This window comes from Pseudonaja textilis, chromosome 1 (genome assembly GCF_049901715.1).
Source record: "Pseudonaja textilis isolate UNSWEBS1 chromosome 1, rPseTex1.2, whole genome shotgun sequence".
NCBI classification, from domain to species: Eukaryota; Metazoa; Chordata; class Lepidosauria; order Squamata; family Elapidae; genus Pseudonaja; species Pseudonaja textilis.
In genome coordinates, this window is record NC_141990.1 from 25,821,125 (window position 1) to 25,841,666 (window position 20,542).

At 41.8% G+C, this 20,542-nt stretch overlaps 1 protein-coding gene across 2 annotated transcripts in view; it reads right to left on the bottom strand.

The window, feature by feature from the left end:
- CHRNA2 (cholinergic receptor nicotinic alpha 2 subunit) overlaps window positions 1-18,176 on the bottom strand; it is a 31,274-nt gene extending 13,098 nt beyond the window's left edge. Inside the window, exons 1-6 of one of the 2 annotated variants that reach the window (XM_087929606.1) lie at window positions 17,830-18,176; window positions 12,531-12,644; window positions 10,174-10,347; window positions 4,413-4,570; window positions 2,920-2,964; window positions 628-737 (exon numbers count right to left, since the gene is read on the bottom strand). In XM_087929606.1, the coding sequence (XP_087785732.1) occupies window positions 628-737; window positions 2,920-2,964; window positions 4,413-4,570; window positions 10,174-10,243 (383 nt within the window). In that variant the 5' untranslated portion in view covers window positions 10,244-10,347; window positions 12,531-12,644; window positions 17,830-18,176. Of the gene's footprint in view, window positions 1-627; window positions 738-2,919; window positions 2,965-4,412; window positions 4,571-10,173; window positions 10,965-12,530; window positions 12,645-17,829 lie in introns of those variants that run through there. The other variant, XM_087929609.1, reaches the window with a different exon arrangement.
- Between the last annotated feature and the right edge of the window lie 2,366 nt (window positions 18,177-20,542).

The following is a 20,542-nucleotide window of genomic DNA, read 5'->3' on the forward strand; positions in this document are numbered from 1 at the left end:
CAAATTAAACTTGGAACTTTGTGGAAGCCAACTTTTAAAACTAAGTTAGAAGACATCACTTTGCTCTGCAGCAGGTTAGTATCAAAGCAGTTGGCAACCACTCCACAAATTTATTCAGGCAACATAAAATTTTTAATCTAATTACAGAATTAATTATCTTCATTCATATCATACATTAAGCCCCCAAAGAAATTTTAGTGAAGGTCAAGAGAACCAAATTTAGCATCTGATATTAATGCAGCCATTACATTTGTAAATGTTTGGTCCAATGTGGCTCAGTGGGAACATTCAGTTTCAAGGAGCATCCATCTGAATACACAATAGGCAGAATGTCGGAGTTACCACCAACAGACATACGTTGCCTCCAAATTTGTTCCCATAGGTATAAAATATCTAACAACCCTTACCTCCATTTCCCAGTGTGCATAATCACTCTGGACTAGGCTTCATTCAGCTCCTTTATTTCATGACATTTAGTTTAGAAATCTATCTCTGTGTTTTCCTTTGCATTAGTCTTTCTATGTTACGTTTTTAAGGAAGACTTTTTTTCAGTACAATGTTGAGATTTGTTTACATTTGTATTTGTCACTGTCCCAATTCATCCAGATGTACAAACCCATCACCTACTTGTTATACAGCACAATATCTGGGATCCAAATCATCTCAGAAGGTACTCGAATAGAAGTAACATTGTCGAAATCTGTTGGATTCCACTGAAGCTTGTAGTCATTCCATTCCTGGTGGTAAGGAAGAAGTCAGTGTTCATTCCTTTCTAACAGGATGATGTGATTATTTACAAGGGTACAACAAAGGTTGTTTCTTTATTTGTTTATTTACAAAACTTATTTGACCACCCATCTCATACAATGAATCTAAATGGCTCACAACAATTCATAAAACATAGTTAAAAAGAAAGCTATTGTTCTTCCTATGCAGTAGATCAAACATCCTCATAGCTCAAGCATGGTTCTCGATCAATACTTGGGGCAAGAATCAGGTCTTCACAGCCCTCCAGAAGGTTAAAAGGGAAGGAATCCCTCTGATCTCAGGTAGGGGGATCTTCAAAAGGGCTGGGATGGCACACCTCAGAGGTCCCACTGGAGGGTCACAGGAAAAAGTGGAGACATGGAGCACACCCATCTTATCTAATCTTGTAAGACAAGTAGATAACCTCAAAAGAGGCACTCCTGCAAATAACCTGGCCCTGTGCCATATGGATCTTTGAAATGTTAATCAACACTTTGAATTGCACCAGAAAACAACTGGTGCAGCATGTGCAGTAGTGGTGCTACTTGGGTGATCTGTAAGGAACCCAAACTGTGTGTGTTGCTGAATTCTGGATCACTTGCAGTTTTTGGATGGTCTCCAAGGGCAGCCCTCTTGGAGTAATCCAAATGGGTAATCCAAATGACTAAGCCATGGGTGACTGTGAGCAAGGCCTCCTGGTTGAGCAATGGGTTCAGTTGGTGCACAAGGTGGATTTGTGCAAAGGCTCCCCTGGCCACAGCTGCCACGTGCCCTTCCATCAGGAGCCATTACCCCTTACTTAAGAAGACCCTCAAATTACAAACCAGAGCTGTAAGGGGTAATGATACCTATACAAAGTCAGAGATATAATTTTTTTTCGCAAAGCAGGTAGATTTATAGGACACACTAACCCAGAAAAATCTAACTATGGTTAATAGTAGCCAAGACCATATCATGGAAAACCAGCTGTTAGCTTTTTACTGAACTTGATGGTATGAACACAATGATGGTGGGTTCAGACATTGTCCTCCCTGGTTTTGAAAAAGGATTATATAAACAAACTATAGCTCTCAAGAATACAATACATTGGCCAGCCTACAGTAGACACCCACCATATTCAGACATGCGTAAAAGTTGGAAAAATAACACAAGGGTTGCTATAATGCCCTCTGGATTCTCTATTAGAAGTGGAAAAACAAAGGAGGATGCTACCCCTTTTACATGGCCCAAGATCCATATAATATTGTTGCATGTGGATAATCGATCTTTTGAGTCTCCCAGCTTCAATTGTACTAGATGGTTCCCAAAGTGGGAAGTACTGCCCCCTGGGGGGAGGAAGCCTTAGTGAGGGCACTGAGAGGCAAGGGGGCTGGCAGGGGGGTGCTAGGAGGTGGCAAGGGGGCACTGGAAGTGAGCAGCAGGGCACAATTCAGGGGTGAGAAAAAATCCCGCCGCTGCCGCATTCGAGGCAAGGCCCCGCAGGATCACCCCATTGACTTGCACGCTCTGGTGCAAGGAGCTCAATGGGGTGAACCTGGGGGCCTCAGCCCAAACGCAGCGTTGGGAAAGGAGAGCAAAGCCAGAGTGAGCAAAAAGCCAGAGTGGCTTTGCTCTCCTTTTAAAACATCCCCCCGCTGCCGCCATGTTCAGGGCAGCGGGGCCTCGTCCCGAATGCAGCGTTGGGAAAGGAGAGCAATCTAGTCCAATGACCTGCTCCAGCAGGGTTGGAAGGGAGCATGTGTATATGTGTGTGCATGGCTGTCAAAACTCCAAAAACAGGTCAAGTAGTTCTGGGGAGGCCAGTCATAAATTAGAACACTTGCTAAGCAACCGGCCATTAAGTGAGGACCACTTGTATTTGGTTTGCCAGTCACCAAATCATGCCCACCCAGTCACATGACCAGCAAGCCACACCAACAGTCATGTGTCCAGCAAGCCACGCCCACCCAGTCACGTGTCCAGCAAGCCACGCCCACCCAGTCATGTGACCAGCAAGCCACACCTACTCAGTCACTTTACCAGCAAACCACACCTTCAAATTAGGCCACACTCACAGAAATTTGAATCCCGCCCCTGGGTGAAGGGCATTGAGGATGAGTTTGTAGCACCAAGGGGGCAGTGGACTGAAAAAGTTTGGGAACCACTGTACTAGATTATACCTGTCCTGCTTACCTGTTTCAGCCAAACGTTTGTGGTCATCATTTGATTCTTTTCATCCTTCATAGGCAAAGAAAAAAATAGAGGTATTTGGATTGGATAGAAAGACACATTAAATCCTGTCACTGCATTGAACCCTAAAAGGCAGGGTAAATTCTGTACTTGTATGTCTGGCTTCTTCAGACATAAAATTGGAAATTTTGGCATATAGCAGAAACTCGACTGTTGCCTTAGCAGGTTGTGTGAACCAAGCATTGTGCTAAACCAGGGGTCTTTGAACGTTAAGCTTTAAGACTTGTGGACTTCAACTCCCAGAATTCCTCCTCCAGTCATGTTAGCTGAGGAATTCTGGGAGTTGAAGTCCGCAAGTCTTAAACTTGCGAAGTTTGAAGACCCTTGTGCTAAACATAAGGTGAGTTATCTTTTTGGGCACTGCATATTCCATGAATACAGCAATATAATTGCTGTTTGTCTCGATTTAAGCAGGTTGTATGAACTCAGCCTCTGGAAGCTTTAAGGATAGTGATCCCATTTTTTCATCAAAGAGCACAGATACCTTCTCTTTGACCTCTGAGCATGAGTGTTATAACTGGTTATGTAAGAGCCATGGTGGCGCAGTGGTTAAAATGCAATATTTCAGACTGATTCTGCCCACAGCCAGGAGTTTGATCCTGACCAGTACAAGGTTGATTCAGCCTTCCATTCTTCCAAGGTCAGTAAAATGAGGACCCAGTTTCTTGGGGGCAATATGCTGACTTTGTAAACCACTCTGAGTATTCTAAAGCACTATGGAGAGGTCTAGGTGCTATTGCTATGTGTTTTCCAAAATGTCTAAAGAAACATATATCCCTGCCTGTTTCCTGTCACCAAATATGTCTTCCATGATACTTATTGTCAACTCATACAATATTTCTATGGTCTTTTTAGAGTTGGCAACAGAAAGGGGGGGGGAGGGGTTTGAAAGAGCAGTGTGGCAGCTTGGAAAGCAAAAGTGCATTCCATAAATAGTTTTTCAAAGATAGTAACTAGATGACTGAAGTTTCTGCTGTGCAAAATTCTAACTGGAGAACATGATTGATGACTCTTGGCTATGGATGTGTCTCATTGGAGAATATGAATTATGATACACCCGGGGGGGCGGGGGAAAACCAGGGTCAAGGGTGACAATGAATTATGTGTCTGAGTCGGCTACACCCAGGCAGTGCCGGACATGTTAACGCCCAATAAATCCTTTTGAAGTTTTGGAAGTTTGGCTGGAGACTCATGATTTAACTGGGATAACTGCTGGAATCCTGACACATATCACATGAATCATTTTTTAGAAAAAAATCCCCAAACACATTCATTTTGAAACTGCAAAGCCAATTCCAAAAGAGGGATTCAACCTGAACTCTTTCTCTTATTGTCATAGTATATTGACAATACAATTCATACATGTTTTCTCCAGCTACAAATATTTTTTTGCTGAAAGTGCTACAGAAAGATCAAGTGCCAGTTCGTATACATACCACATCAATTAGCTGAGCTATGGACAGTCCAAACCGGACAATCACAACATCAGAAGTATTGGGGACCGGCCTGGACCACCGGTTGTAAGCATGGAAAAGATATCTGAAGAGCCTTTCTTCTGCCTGTGTCTCTGTCCGGCTTTGGAGAGATGCAGATTCTACAAATAGGAACACACAGCCCTTTAAAGTCAGTCTAACCAAACTTTTAAAAACTGCCATATCATTCTCAAATATTGCAAAATAAGTATTGCAAGTTAACTTCTAAAACAGTTTGAACAATGAAATTAAATATTGAGATCAATGTTCAAACATGACCAGATGTTTTTTTTTAAATACTTAAGCTGAACAATCCTTCCACATTTCTTACATTAATCATTCTGACAACCCTGTAAAGGCAAAATCAGCAACTTTATTAAGCATATTGGTGACTCAAATAAGTAAAAATATCCCCCTCACCCCAGATCTTGCAAGACTGCTGTATCATGCAAGGGGTTCCCATGTCAAAGTCTATGCAAAGACAACAAACTCCATAAGCTCTTACATACTGGTGTGAACTCACAGGAGACTGTGGTAATTTTTGCAGCCAGTAAGGTAGTGAACATTTTAGTATTGAAGAGTAGATGGGCAGCTATATAAATTTGCTAAATCAAACAATCAATTACTAGAATCCTAAAGCTGGAAGAAGGGTTCGTTCAGTTCAGTGCAGGCATCCAGATTAAAACATCGGAAACAAATGAGGGGGGAGACTGACAGAGAGAGACAGAACAAACTATCAAAACAAATTAGTGATAAGCATTACTGGAACTTGCACCTATATTGCATTATGCACAAACAAACACGTTTATATGTAGAAAAACTCAAAAATGCAAAGCTCTTGAGCAGAAGTTGGCATGCATAAAAAGGAAATGTACCAGCTCAAGAAAACAAACAAAGCTTAAGGAAAGGATATATGCTTCCTGTTGCCACAAATTAACAACAGAAAATATGGAAGCTTAGATGCAATCATTATAAATCCAAGCTTTGAATCTAGTAATATCTGCAGGGCAGTCTTAAAAGTCAAGATGGCAATTGTAGCTTGGATCATCATAACACTCCTTTATGATTTTTAATATCATTATACAACAGAAGCAGAAGGAGGCAAGGAAACAGTTTGCATCAGTGGGATGACAGAGGTAAGAAAACAGCCAGGCTTGACTAGATCTGATCGCCAAGATCCTTCAAGGCGTTTCAGTGACATAGGGTTGGCGATGTAAGGAGCAGAACTGTTTCAGAGGAAAAATTAAATTGAAATCTTCACAGCTCTTCACAACTATACTGCCTCTTCTAAGATCCTTTAGAGATCTTAAGGTTGCACCTCTCAAATGGCCAAAGGAGATGGGAATTGTGGGAATAGTTTGAAAAAGAAGCATTTTCTAAACTGATTTTTGTTGTGCAGTTCTTGGGGCCCCCTGAGCTTGTTATTTGCTTGCAGATGTTTTATTACCCACCTAGGTAACATCAGTGTTAGAGATGACACCTAATTGGGTTATAGAATGTCTGCAAGAAAACAACCAGGCTCAGGGTGTATCAAGACTCCACGGTTCAACTCTTACAGATACTGTCTTCTACTGAAGATAAATGAACACCCAAAGAAAGATTAGGATGAACAGTTGATCTGCTGTCCTTTTCCAGTTTATACATTATTATTTTCAACTGTTTTTAATATTCTACACCAACCAGAGTCCTTATGGTATGTGTGCATGTGCCTTTATCTACTTTTTGAATCCTGGTGACTGTCTGGATTAATCCATGCACTTTTCTTGGCAAGATTTTCAGAAGTAGTTTGCTTTGTAGAATTGAGAGAGACTCACCAGTCTAAGGTCACCCAGCTGACTTTGGGCCTAAGACAGGACTAGAATGGATGGCCTCCTGCTTTCTAAGCTTGAAACCTTGTATGTCACACAAATGCATCTTGTTACAAAACTTGGAAAGGTAAGCAGACATGGGGACCAACTTTCTGCATCAAGTCTTTCAATGGCCAATCTTTAGGTAATTCAAAATAAAATAAGATATGATTGCAGAGGCCAATTCTGAGGTGGAAGTACATTCAAGCGCAGAGGTCTCCAAACTTGGGAACTTTAAGACTTGTGGACTTCAACTCCCAGAATTCCTCAACTAGCCATGCTGGCTGGGGAATTCTGGGAATTGAAGTCCACAAGTCTCAAAGTTGCCTAGTTTGGAGATCCTTGCTTAAGAGCAAAGTTTTGGACCAAATTACAACTGGTGAAGTTGCCAGTAGAAATAGGAACCTTTTTAACTAATGAGACTTGTATTCCATCAAAGATTTTCTGGTTCTTTGTTTATCTTCTCTATTGTACCAAAGGAGTTCTTTCATTTGGACTCATACAGCTGACATCCTTAAAAACTAATGGTTCACTGTCTTTGCATTCTGAGCCAAAATACCTTTTGGAAAATATCAGGGACAATACCTAACAGTCAGGTCTTGAATAAGCAGCAGTATGTTGTATATAATAGGCTAACAATCTTTGAGAACATAAAGGAGACTGGAAGAAAATTAAGGGAGGAAATGGGGCTGTTGCGAAAGAGAGCCTTAAGTCCAAGGGAGGTGTAAAACCTGAAAAAAAGACTTAGCAAAAACTGCCTTAATTACACTAAGCATAAGTTGTGTAGGAGAATTGCTTTGGCAGGGTTTTCAAGATTCTGATATATTACCTTACCAGCAATAAATATATTTCCAGAAACTCAAATAGTTCTTGTTTCCTGAGTTTGCCAGCTTTACAGAAAGTGAGAATATAAGACAGTATAAGACAATATCCTGGTTTAAAACTTAATCTGAAGATTGCACATAATATCCACTTCAATCACCCCAGTTTTTAAAACCCTGAATAACAGAGTTGAGGGGGACTTTTGAGGTCTTCTAGTCCAACCCCCAACTCAAGCAGGAAACCCTATACCATTTCAGACAAAAGGCTGTCCAATCTCTTCTTAAAAGCCTCCAGTGTTAGAGAACCCACAACTTCTGGAGGTAAGCTGTTCTATTGGTTAATTGTCCTCACTGTTTGGATGTTTCTCCTTAATTCCGGGTTGCTTCTCTCCTTGATTAGTTTCCATCCATTGTTTCTTGTCTTGCCTTCTGATGCTTTGGAAAATGTTGACCCGCCTCTTTTTTTATGGCAGCCCCTCAAAAACCAGAATACTACTATCATGTCACCCCTAGTCCTTCTTTTCTCTAGACTGACCATACCCAATTCTTGCAACTGTTCTTCATATGTTTTTGTCTCCAGGCCCTTAATCATTCTAGTTGCTCTTCTTTACACTTTTCCCAAAATCTCAACATCTTTTTTGTAATGTGACGACCAAAACTGGACACAGTATTCCAGGTGTGGTCTTATTAAGGCTTTATAAAGCAGTACTAATATTTCCTATAGGATATTGATTTTATGCCTCTGGTTTAATGCAACCAAGGATTGTATTAGCTTTTTTGGCTGCTGCCACACACCACTGGCTCATGTTCAAGTGGTCATCCACTAGGACTCCAAAGTCCCTCTCACAGTTACTGTTTTTTGAGCCAGGATTCGCCTAATCCGTATTTGTACCTTTGGTTCTTCCTGCCTAGGTGTAAAACCTTGCTCTTCTAGATGCGTTCTTTTTTAAGTGGTTATTTGCTTTCAATGCAGTTTCTGTATTTATTTGCAAATTTGTATTCTGATTCTTCAAGATGAGGCAATGCATTTGCATTTGGATAAACTGGCAAACGACTGTGCCAAACAACTGTCAGAGTAGAAACAAATCCAGCAAAGGGAAAAGCTAGTAAATCACATAATAAATAGGTGCCGTTGGCTCAGGCAGCTTTCCTTGTCCCCAGGGGCAGACTGACACAAAGAAAAAGTAGCCATTTTACATCTGAGAGACTTTAATCTGCCCCTTGGCTGCCCAGGTTATTTTTTTCCCCTGCTGTTGGCAAGTGGATTTGAAATACAGACACAGCCGTACATCTGCTCATTGGGGGAGCACTGAAAAAAAAAGACCGTACAAGAGGAAGCTTGTGCAATCCACACTCTCAGAAGCACGCGACACCAAAAACCCCACCTGTTAACTCACAACTGATGAAGGAAAATGCAGAAGGACATTTCCCTTGTTTTGCAGCTTGTTCATACAGTTATTGCTATATTTGTACAGGTCGAGACTCGAGTCAAGCATCTCAATTTTGCCTTTGGAATTCACTCAACGTGAAGAACTGACCATACGTGAATAGAGGCTTGTCAGCAGGGACAGAAGTTTAAAATTGTCAAGATGGCAGAGGGTTGCAATCAATGAACACTCCCACCCTTTTGAAGATGCATCATTCCATTCAAAGGGGGGCAAAATGCAGGCTTTGTCTGCCATGGTGCTTCTTTTGACACTTGCCTTCCCATGAATGCCAGTGAGGTTTGCCATCAGAAACAAATTGGGTGCTATGACTTGTAATTAACTGGATGTAGAAAAGAGGTGGGGAGGGAGAGAAGTATTAAGGGAACAAATGGAAACAGAGCTAAGAATCATAATCTGAAACAAAGAGGTTCTAACAGACAGAAGGGAATCTGGATAGATATCATGGAACTGGACATTCTGAAGGATTGGGAAGGATGTCTCCAAGAAATGACAAGAAGAAACAAAACTTCTGGGAAAGTATCAAAGATATGGAGTGAGGGTGTAGGAACAGACATATGGGACAAGGAGCAGATCCAAGGACTCAACTAGATACAGAGCTACCCCACAGATGTCCCTGAACATAAATCATACCCCCCTGAGCAGTACAGACAGACCAGCCAAAGTCAGCTTGGAGTAGATTGCTTCTTGGTATCTTGGGTTTTTATCCTTTACCATTAAATAAATTAAAACCATCACTTGAATTGCACTTATGCAATAGTCACAAAATAGAGCTGGACTTTTATCAGCACAAATGCTACTGCTTTTTACACCAACTGCAATTTCCTAGCAGTCATTAAGGACAGTCTCTAATAGAGTGAATTGCAGTAACCCCATCTGGAGATCATGATGACATGAATTTCTGTTGCCAGTTTCCTACTCTAAAAAGCTGCAATTGACCCATCAGCCAAAGTTGCTCACTCATAATCACAGTTTCTACCTATAAATCTAGGCAAAGCCATAAATCCAGCAACCTTCCAAGTTATTGATGTGCTCCTTTGGATAGAAGACAACGTCTTCTAAAGTTACCAGGGGAGTTACCATAGTCACTGAACAAACTGCCACACTGTCTCATCAGGATTCAATTCCAGACACTGGGAAATTACTTCTATAGCATCTCCTCTTTGGCTCTGAATAGAGAAGTACACCCAATAAATCAGTGATACCTCTCCCCCAACCAATGGATGATTTCCTCCTGCAATTTTTAATTAATGCTAAATGGCATAGGTGAGAGGATGGACATTGCAGCATCCCATAGGTAAGAGCCTATAACCTTGACCACTCATCCCCTACTGACAGGTATTACCTACTCAGGAGTAAAACCAGTATAAAATTATTCCCCCAATTCCTGAAATCTTATAGACACTCCAGGAGATACCCATTGTGTAATAAAAAATAAATCTCTTTAACTGATTTGACATTTGGAACATCTCAAACTTCTTCTTTCACTCCAGTTTATGTATTCCTTCGCAACATCCCATTAATCACTCTCTGCACTAATTTGCATAATAAGACACTGTTTAAAGAGGGAGGTAATTGAGGTGATGGAGGGGAAAACATAGTTGTCCCTTACCTGACAGCAGCACAAACCAGAAGGATAGGATGATCCAGGTGGCTGGAAATCCACTCATAAACAGCTCCATCTTCTCAGAGGTTGTTGTTCATCACTTCCCCCTGAAATTCTTGGCCCCAGGATAAAAATTTGGTCAGTTGCCTCTTTCACTGGCAAAGTCTCACAAAATGATACCTAGGAGGTGAATGAATATACACGTTCATCCTATTTGACTCCCTCAGGGAAGGTAGCTGAGCTCAGTGCTGCATCAGTTGGCTTCCTTCCTAGAAGACAGCTGGCTGGTCTTGTCTTTGGAGGAACTTCTTGTCAACTGAGATTTGAATATCAACAGGGACCTTCACAGTGTAGAGACAGGTCAAACATGTTGTCCCACATTTACATGGGAATAAAAGAAGGAAAAGAACACTAAAGCAAATCTGCAGGCAAGGACAATAGGACCTAGGACCCTAACAGAATGATATCATGAGGAAGCAAGTAGGACTGTTGTTAACAATCCAGTTATGTTTTAAACAAGATATGCCTAGGGTTAGAAGAGAAAAGGTGACATTAATTCCTCATGGTAGGAATGCGGGGGAGGTTTGAACCTCCAGCGCTAGAACTGGGATTCAGGCAATTGGTTTTTTTGCTCCTTTCTAAAACAGGACACATTGATTAGGGCTTAAGCATCACAAATACACACAGAGAGAGACATAACAGAGAGAAGGAGGGAGGAGCATATCTGCACCTTACATACATTCACATTTTGCAAGTCACATACATGTTTACGTTCATATACACCAGGGTGAGTTAGATCTTTTCAGCAGATACAGGCAGGTAATAGAGGGGTGAAACAAATGGAGGTAACACCTTCTTTGCTTTTTAGAAGGCTACGTATACAGATATGTCCACAACTTGCCTATTATTCTCTCACTTCTCTTTCCTTCTTGCCTTTATAGTGCCTGTAATATCAGCACGGAAGGGAAAAAAATAGATGGGAAGGGGTAAGAGTGGCAGTCATTCACTGTAAGATCAGGATAGGCCATTCCAAGAATCACAGAATAAGCAAGAGGATGAAACCAAACATATACAATACAGTGCTTTATTTTTCGTAGCAGCTAACCATGCATGGGCAAAATCAAATGCAGAAGCAAAGACCAGTACTTCTCCCCCTATGGTTCTTCCACAATTTTCATTCAAAGGTGTGAAGTTGTTAGGGCCAGGATCCGTCAGTTTTGTGCACAATGTAAGACTTTCGTTTTTCTCCATTATTTCCCATTTTTAAAAGCACCTAAAATGTTGACATCACTATGGGGAATTTCTGAGGGCTACAAATACAATAATGATAGGCCTCATAAGGCCCCAAGTCACATTCTTTAATAATATAATTTTGTTGAGGTTCATCATAATATAAAATACAAATGAAAATAAAGATAATAGGCAAATAGGCAAATAGGCAAAGGAACAGAAGGGGGAAAGAAGTGTGGGGTGAAGGGGACCAAAAATAAAACAGTAACATCTAAAATACAAAACACAGTTACAACTTCAGCTTTTTACTTTTGCATACAGAGCAAATACTAGTCATAGCTGTAACAACAAACTAATATAATCAGCAAAACCCAAAATCAAAATTTCATATATACTTTTCTGTTTTGAGCACAAAATCTAGAAGGGTCTCTAAGTAGAAACAAACTGTTCTTAGGTTCTTTTCTTTAATTAAAACAGTTAATTTTGCCCTCTGCTAGTTCCATCCGTTTTTCCATCTGTTCTTCCATTGTGGGAATTGACCTGGGGCACATTCTGTGCTGCCCTGTTTTTGGTTATAATCACATCAGACCCATTTGTAATATTCAGGGCATCTGGTTCAATCTCCTGCTCTTTTTTTCCACACTTCCTCACCCACACAGAGACTGATTCAGTTAGAACAGCATATAGATATCAAAGAACAGGTGATGTTCCACACAGACATTACAAGAGACCAAGACTTCAAGGCTCTCTATTTAAATTGGCTTTCTAATCTTTAAAAAAAAAAGTGGGGTGTGTGTGTGTGTGGATATGTTCTGAATTTCCTATGCCATAAATGTATGTCTCGGGAGGGAAGGTTGTCGTGTTTGAGCCCTAGCCAACATATCCTATTATAAAAAGGAGCCCAAAGCAACTGTCTGAATCACAAACAGCTCTCAATGCTACAGTGTAGTTCTCTTTAAAACTTGGGGATTTGATAGCATTGGAGTCCAGGCCAAAAAAAAGAAAGAACGCTATTTGCATGCAGATCTTTTCCCTTTCAGATATATAAATCCTTTGCTACCGGAAACTTAACTATTCTTTTGACAAATCACTATATATTTCATTTGGCACACAGACTTCATGGCCAGTTTTACCTAATTGAAAAATATCAAGTTTCTCTTTGCAGTCCCAGGAGACAGCACAACACCCAAGTGGATGAGCACCACAGCACCTCTTTCAGGATTTTGTCCTTCATCTCATCTAGACCTCTGAATGAAAGAAGAAAAAACAAAATATGATTAAAATATCAGAATTATCATTCCCTAGTCATGCGTGAAGCGACTTGGACCTACTTCAGTGAAGAGCTGTGTGCCAGGGAGACCATGCCATTCTCTTGGCAAAGCAAGGAGGTAACACATTGGAGACTGATAAGACTTGGTGTCACTTGGCCTATCTTGACCAGCATTCGCACCAGTTGGAAGATGTTTCTTCCATATATCACAATTGCCAGTTTAGAGAGGCAGAAAGAAACAATGCAACCACTTTACTCTTGGGAGGGGGCCACCTGGGTTCATGTGGGGGCTTCAGATGAGCCTTCTTCAAAGCAAAGCACGACTTTGAAGATCTGTGTAATCCTAATCATGATCAGGTATAGTTATAGTAGCAAGGTCATTGTTTCCAGAGCACCAATAATTATCAAGCCAAAAGAGTGCCATCCAGGAGTGGGATGCAAATATTTTTGCTACCGGTTCTTTGTGTGTGTGTGTGTGTGTGTGTGCATGCGTGCGCGCGCACCCCACCACGCTCCTTTTTTTTTGCCTCCTGGGCCTCAGGGAAGTCTCCTGGGCAAAGCAGTAAGACAGCGAGAGGGATCCCGGTACAGCTGATCATTAGAACAGCTGATCGTTGGGATGGGGGGAAAAAAGAAATACTGCTTCGGCCAAACCGGTAGCTGTTTTTTTTTACTACTGGTTCAGTTGAACTGGGCCAAACCAGTAGAATCCCACTACTGGCGCCATCCACACACAAGAAGGAAGTATCAACTAGTCTGGGAAAATGTGAAAGTTGGCAGAAGTATAGATATTTTGGAAAAGTGTAGGGAGAGAGACTGGTTCAGTGAGGAACCAGCACACTGTTTGGTGCAGGAGAAAAACAATAAACCCCCAACCCATTGGTTTTTGCATCTCCCACCTTCTTTAACATTCTCACCAGTCTGATGGAGTTAACACACTCTGTCAAGTTCTCTATAATAATCCATCCCAGCCCTCTCAAACTTATTTTGCTGACCGCAAGGCAACATAATAATTAACCTAAATCAGGGACTGAGTAAAGTGTAAACTCGCATCTTCCATGTCAAAACAACTCCCCATTTTTTTATGGCACAAATTAGAGAAATTCTAGGCAACCAGCCTTTCTATAACTTAAGTCCCCTCATTTTACAATGAAAATGAATCAGAGCTTGAGCAGCATATTCTCACTATTTACAGTTATAGGTACATTTGAAAAAACGAAACAAGGAACAGACAAACGAGAGCATGCCATTTGGTCAGTAAGATGCATCTCATCTCATCCATTCACTTTTGCATCAGATCACAGACAGGTCAAATAGCCATCAATTGGCAACCTCCATTCTGTCTGCTGCAGCTTATTTACCCAAGAACCCTAATTTCCACTGCTTTGCAGGAATTTACTGCCACAATGCTGGAAGGCTAGCCAAGCTGAGTCAAGCATTCTCTTCAAGGGCTGCCCACAGTGCCCCGTGCCACACTGTATTTGCACAACACTGTAGCTTTTGCAGCAGCATCCCTTGTCTAAAAACTGTAGCAATCATTCTAATTGTAGCAGAAAGAAGCTAGGATAAAGCACAACAGTCACTGATTGATGGTCGTAGCAACAAGTTTGTTTGCTTTAGTAGCACAATTGCTTCTCCATCTGATAGCATCTTGAGTCTAACCTGACCTGTTACTCCATTGCTAAGTTACTCCATTAAGTTTGTCCATTTCATACAGATTATAAGCACTCGGGGGGAAAAGACTATATGATGACACACTCCGAGATGTAGTCCTATATGCTGCATATTTATTTCCAAATTTCAAGGATACTTTTTAAAAAATCTAAGAGTTTGTTTGGACTTTTATCATTGACACAGCAAATGGACCCCCCCCCCCCAAAAAAAACAGCTAACCCCAATATGGGGCCCAGCCTGGAGGTCTCTCAAAACTCTCAGAAGATTGGGAGGGTGAATTAAGCCTCCCAACCCTCTCCGTGGTGCTCCAATATAACCGGCAGGAGCCAAATGAAACACCAGTTGAGGCAAGAATCCTTTAAAAAGACAAACAGAAGCACCTTCCTTCTTCCAAAAGACTTCATTCGTTCTGATTTTGACTGGGCATTTACCGAGTGCAAATAAATCCAAAATGATTTGTGATAAATTTGCTGCTTAAGAACAATCATTTCTGTGGTTCAAGTGGTAAAGCCAATTAGAAGCTGCTAGCTGGGGTGGGATGGATGGATGGAAGGGGGAAACACAGAAATCTATGAGTCAAAACAGGGAGAGGGTGATGCCTGCACAGAGCTGCCTGCTTGGCATGCATCCTCAGCGGAGTTTGAACTGCAGAAACATTCCTCAAGGGAAGATCTAAGTAAAATAAGATCTAAGTAAAAATTTAAAAAGAAAGTGTTACTATAGATGATATTGGCGTGGAAGCCTCTTTCCTGAAATGAGGAAAAACAAAAACACTCAGCTCCTTTTTAGCTCAGGAAAGAGACAATAGGAGAATGAGGAACATGTTTTGAAAGAAGCATTAAAAAGGGATAGAGAGGTGGGGTGGAATTTTTTTTGTCTCTCTCCTCTGTAACTTGGATTTTTAAGATCCAACCAATGACATGCAGATTCAAGGCAGCAGATTCAAGATGGAAAAAGGCAGTACTTTTTCACTTAATGCATAATTACTTCTAGCACTTGCTGCCACATGATACCCACTCGTAATGGGCTTAGCTGGAAGGGAGAATTGGACATGTGCAATACTACCGAGATAATGTTCCCCTCTGGGGCAGATGCTGGGGGCACAAAGCATTGGGCTCATTGTTGCTTTCAGGTCAGGGTTTGGGGAGCATCTGGCTAAAACTCTGTTGGAAAGAATAAACATCCTTCTTGCAACAAGGATGAGGCTTCTGTCCCAAATGATGAATCAAGAGATCTATGATCCTTGGCACTTGGAACTCCCACATCCTGCAAATTTAACAACTTCATCAAAGCAATGCACAGGTTCCCTGGGTGTATCTTTCACACAAGCCTTGGTTTTGGAGGAAAGTCCTAGAGTTTGTAGGATTCCTCCAGCAAGACCAGCTGCATTTTTCCCCCAAATGGGGGCTGTAATCTCCCAAATCTAGCTATTTAGTCCTGAATATGTCTATTAAAAAAAGTTATAAAATGTTGTAAAACTAAGAGTGAAGCTAGGACATGGTCCTCACCCCACCCATAAGACAGAAATAAGTGAACTCAAAACTCTGAGGCTGCAAGGGGGAAGGTATGAAACATGGACAGAGACTGCAGTAAATATTGATCGCCCCCCCCCCGCCCCCCAAAAAACCCCTACGTATTAGTGCTGATTGTCACTGCTTAAAAGCCTGTCGTCGTAGTTGGTCAAAGAACCTGCAGCACCAACCGTCATGAAGATTTCTAAACAGGGACACCTTCATTTGTATACATTAATGCATCTGTCACATGCATTCGCTTACACGTTTATTCATTAACACACACACACACACACACACCACCCCAACTCAAACCCTCAGACAGGCACGAGTGGAGCTAAGGTGTCTGTGTTGCAAAAATCCGAAATGTCTGCTGTCCTCTGGTGGCCGTCCGGATTGCTACAATCTAGACACGATGGCCCCAAGGTGAACCGAACGCGGAAGGGCCGTCTCTGTTGCAACTTGTCGGATCCTCCTCCCCTTGCTGCTGCCGCCGCCTGGAAGAATGGACTCCTGGAAATCGGGACTTTGTTGGGATGTGCGGAGTGGGGGGGGGGGTGAGGAAGCAGCGCCTGGAACGTATGTGTGCCCCCCTCCCCCCCCCAAAAAAACTCGAAAGCAAAAGAGCGAAGCTTCTTTTAGCTTCGTGGGTGAACGGGCTAAGCAAGCAAAGGAAACGCACGGAGGCGGGGTTAACTCGGAGTCTTTCCCGCCTGCCCTGCATGTTAGTAGCGCCTCCTAGAGGTCGCTGAAAAAAAAAAACTTCTCCCCTTCTGCTTATCGGAAGTTTTTCAAGTGGACGGTGAGGGATCACGAGAAAAGTCGAAATAAAATGGCAGCGGGCTGGTGTAAACGCAACACTTTATATTTCTGAGTTTTATGCTCTCTACTACATCCTGCTTTCAGCTTATAGGGCATCATGTTCACACGCATTGTGCGTACACTTACGAGTGTCATTAACGTTGCCATCCTGATGATTTTTGTTTCATTTAATTTTTATAGAGATACCCATTAGTCCGATCATTTATAATGCATCCCGCAGTGAGCATGACCTGGGTGCCACTTTAAGGGTAGAAATGAATAAATACCTTTGCTCTTCCTCGATTTAATCTATAGATAACGTGCTGGCTCGGGCTTTTGAGAATTAATGGTAAGGGCAGCTTATGATGGAGAACTTTACAGACTATCCCTCCACTTTATATGTGTCTCTGCCCCTTGTCTAGTGTGTGGGGGGGTGAATACCCCACGTTTCCCCAGTGACATTGCAGTTCTGATGGCTCAGGGAAGAACAACTACTGGACCCCTTGCTATTTCAGCTGCTTCTTTAAATTCTGTTTATTAAGTCAGTCAACTGCCTTTCTCAGTCTGACGCCTTCCAAATGTTGCCCGAAGTCCTCTGAATTACACTGCTTATGTGCAGAGTGCCAGATTGGTGAAATTATTTCTGACAACTCCATCCAGCAATCCATAAGTAGTATTAACATAGTACAGATGAAGGAAGCACAGTTTAGCTTAGGTTACACCTCAAGTTCCCAGAAACTCAGGATCTTTTAGTTTGTCCCATAGAAGGCAGGTATGAATAGCAAAGGGGGGTTCCATTCAATCCATTCAGTTTCAGAAAGCCCCACTCCTCTATTTATAGGCCCATAGAAATAAATGATTCTGCTTCAAGGTGTAAAATTGGCATCTTCCTGAGGAAAGAAAACACGTTGGCAAACTTCTGTTCTTCCACTGCTCCCATTCATTGGAATAGGATTTGTGTTAAAGAACACATTGGAGGATCCTGCCCTGAGAAAACTTGATTCCTTCCTGGTATTGCTGCGGCCAACTTTTTTGCACCAACCGCTACGTATGGAGGTACATATGTAATGACTTGTGCTAACACAGAAAGCAAACCAGAATTACTTTGACTCCATTCCTCTGGATAGATGCTAGCCCAGCAGCTACTCTGCAAAGATTAGAAACCCAAGGACTTACCTTTAGGGAGAAGAAAAGAGGAAACACGTGCTAGCCAGTATTGCACTGGAAAGCAGACTTCTGAATCCCTGGATTCCTAAACTCCAGGTGCATCTCCTTAAGAACAAGGTGGGGAATCTATGAAGCAGAAGCAGGCAAACTGAAAAGCAAAATGTGCACAAACACCCTTCTGGGCATCTCTCTCTCTCTCTCTCTCTCTCTCTTTCTTTCTTTCTCTTCTCTGCTGTTTCTTGGCTATGAGTTCAGCTCAAGTTGCCAAGTGAGCATCAGTCGTCTTTCTGCTCTGAAAGCTAAATGGTCCCAGGAAACCTTCCTGTCCAAATGCAGCAATGTGTTTGCATGAAAGAGGGAGAGAGCATTTCTAGTCTAGTGACGACAGAGGCTGGAAGGAGGAGAGGCTCCCAGCTGGTTTGTCTGTGGATGAGAAGTAGGAGAGAAAGGTTTGGAGCTTGGCCATGGAAGGGTAGATGCAGGGGGAGGCTTCAGGGAAGGGGCAGTTTTGTCGTTCTGTCTGGCTGCCTAGATTGCCTCCTCATCCTTTGGTGCAAATCCTTCATTCTCTCCTTCACTTCTGTAAAGATTACTTGCTGATGCGAAACAGGCAGACAAATTTGATTAATTTTCAGTCTACTGGAAGAATGGAGAAGACCAAATGATGGCTTGTTAGACAGCATCCTGATGGCATTTCAAATCTTAACCCAAAAATTTGGGTATCCCCTTCCCATCCACAACTTCTCCAGCTGAGAAATGGACATCTAAAAAGTCACCTATTTCTCCAGCTAAACATAAGGAGAAATATGTGTGTGCTAAAACAGCTTAGGAAATCTGTATATATTGGGAGGAAGGCAGAGAGGACCAAGAAAAAGAAGTACTTCACACAGTATGCATTTTAAAAACAACATAAAGTACATTTTGATATTAGGATGATGATACATTGTTTGACTAGATATTAACATAACATAGACTTGGTAAATTCTCATCTGTCCACTTTTGCCATACTTCTGATGGATTATTTATGATGCTCAGATTTAAATCTATTGGAAGAGGGAGGAGGAGGGGAAGAAGAAGGGAAGAAGGAGGGGAAGAAGAAGGAGGAGAAGGATAACAGATATTCACAGTTGGAAGGGTCATCTAGTCCAACCCTCTGCCCAAGCAGGAGACCCTACACTATTTCTGACAAATGGCAGTCCAATCTCTTCTTGAAATCTTCCAGTGATGATGTTTCCACAACTTCGGAGAGCAAGCTGTTTCATTGGTGGATTGTTCTCACTGTCAGAAAGTTTCTCCTTATTTCCAGGTTAAATCTCTCCTTGTTCAGTTTCCATCCATTATTCCTTGTCTGGCCTACAGGAGAAGAAGGAGGAGGAGGAGGAGGAGGAAGAGGAAGAGGAGGAGGAGAAGAGGAAGAAGAAGAGGAGGAAGCAGCTTACTCAATAGCTGTAGATAGTTTCTATAAATCCAAAATAGCAGCCCTTCCAGACTGATGATACAATGAGTTGCAATAATAGTCTCTACCGAACTTAGATTTTTGTACTATATAAACACAACCCCAATGTTTAACTGGGCTGATTAATATAGACATTTCCCACTGATACAGCAATTGCTTAGATGCTATTCCATATTTACAATGGGACAAATATGCAATTATAACTCAAAATAGCTTATCCCATCCTGGTACCATCCTGATAAATTGGCTTATTTATAACACCCATCTTCCTCCAAAAGGAATGCCAACTAACATGCAGTCTGCAGTGAGGAATTCTAATGTAACATTTCCAAGAGGCGGGTTTAGAGGGTTCCCTTTGTAAGGGCAGAAGTATAATGACAAGACTGCTCGGAACTTTCAGCTTGTAGGATCAGTCCAAACCAATTCACTGAAAGATGATTAGTATGGTGATAGGCTGACCATACTATATGACGCTGATCCAATCTAGATTGGTAAACAGATGTTTCCCAACTTCTCAGGCTAGAGCTGCATGAGAATGACGGGCTCAAAGTTACACATCTTATGTGCCTAAGGGAAGACTGGAATGTGGGAGAAGCTCCTTGCGATCCCACAATAGCCAATGCTAGAAGGTGCAGCTTTTCAGTGGTAGCACAGCTGACGTGGAATAGTCCCTGCAGAGAAAAGATTGCCCCAACCCCTTCTCTCTGCTTTATGTCTTTCCAATGATTTTCAATCACCGCAATATCTTTATCTTTCTTTCTTTTCATTGCTACAGTGTATGAGATTGGTAATCTATTTTCATTCTTTTTTGACATCGTTGTGTTTTCATCCTATGGATATTTTATTTCTCTCATATCTTGTACAGTGCTGAGAGTTATGAGATTGCAGTAGGGTAGATATTCAACAAATAAATGCTAACATGCGCAGGCACAATCTTTTATTTAACTTTCTGTCATAATAGTTTGAGGGGGTGGCGGGAGCATATTCCTTTTTGCATCGAGGGGGAGAGGTGACTTTAATTCAAGGCTCCCAACAGTTGAGGGGGCTGAGCAATGAATGGATGACCTTTTTACACTCTTTTACTAGTTAGCTGAATGGCATCCTCTTTGGCCCAGGATGGTCTGACACATTCCATACTTTTCGAGACAAGAAGCAGCAATGAAGACAGATATAATTCAATAAAGGAGAATATTTGTAGTTCAGGTTTGAAATGGGAAGTTTTAGGGCTCTCTGAGCTTGGTTGTTTTCTTACGGACGTTTGATTAC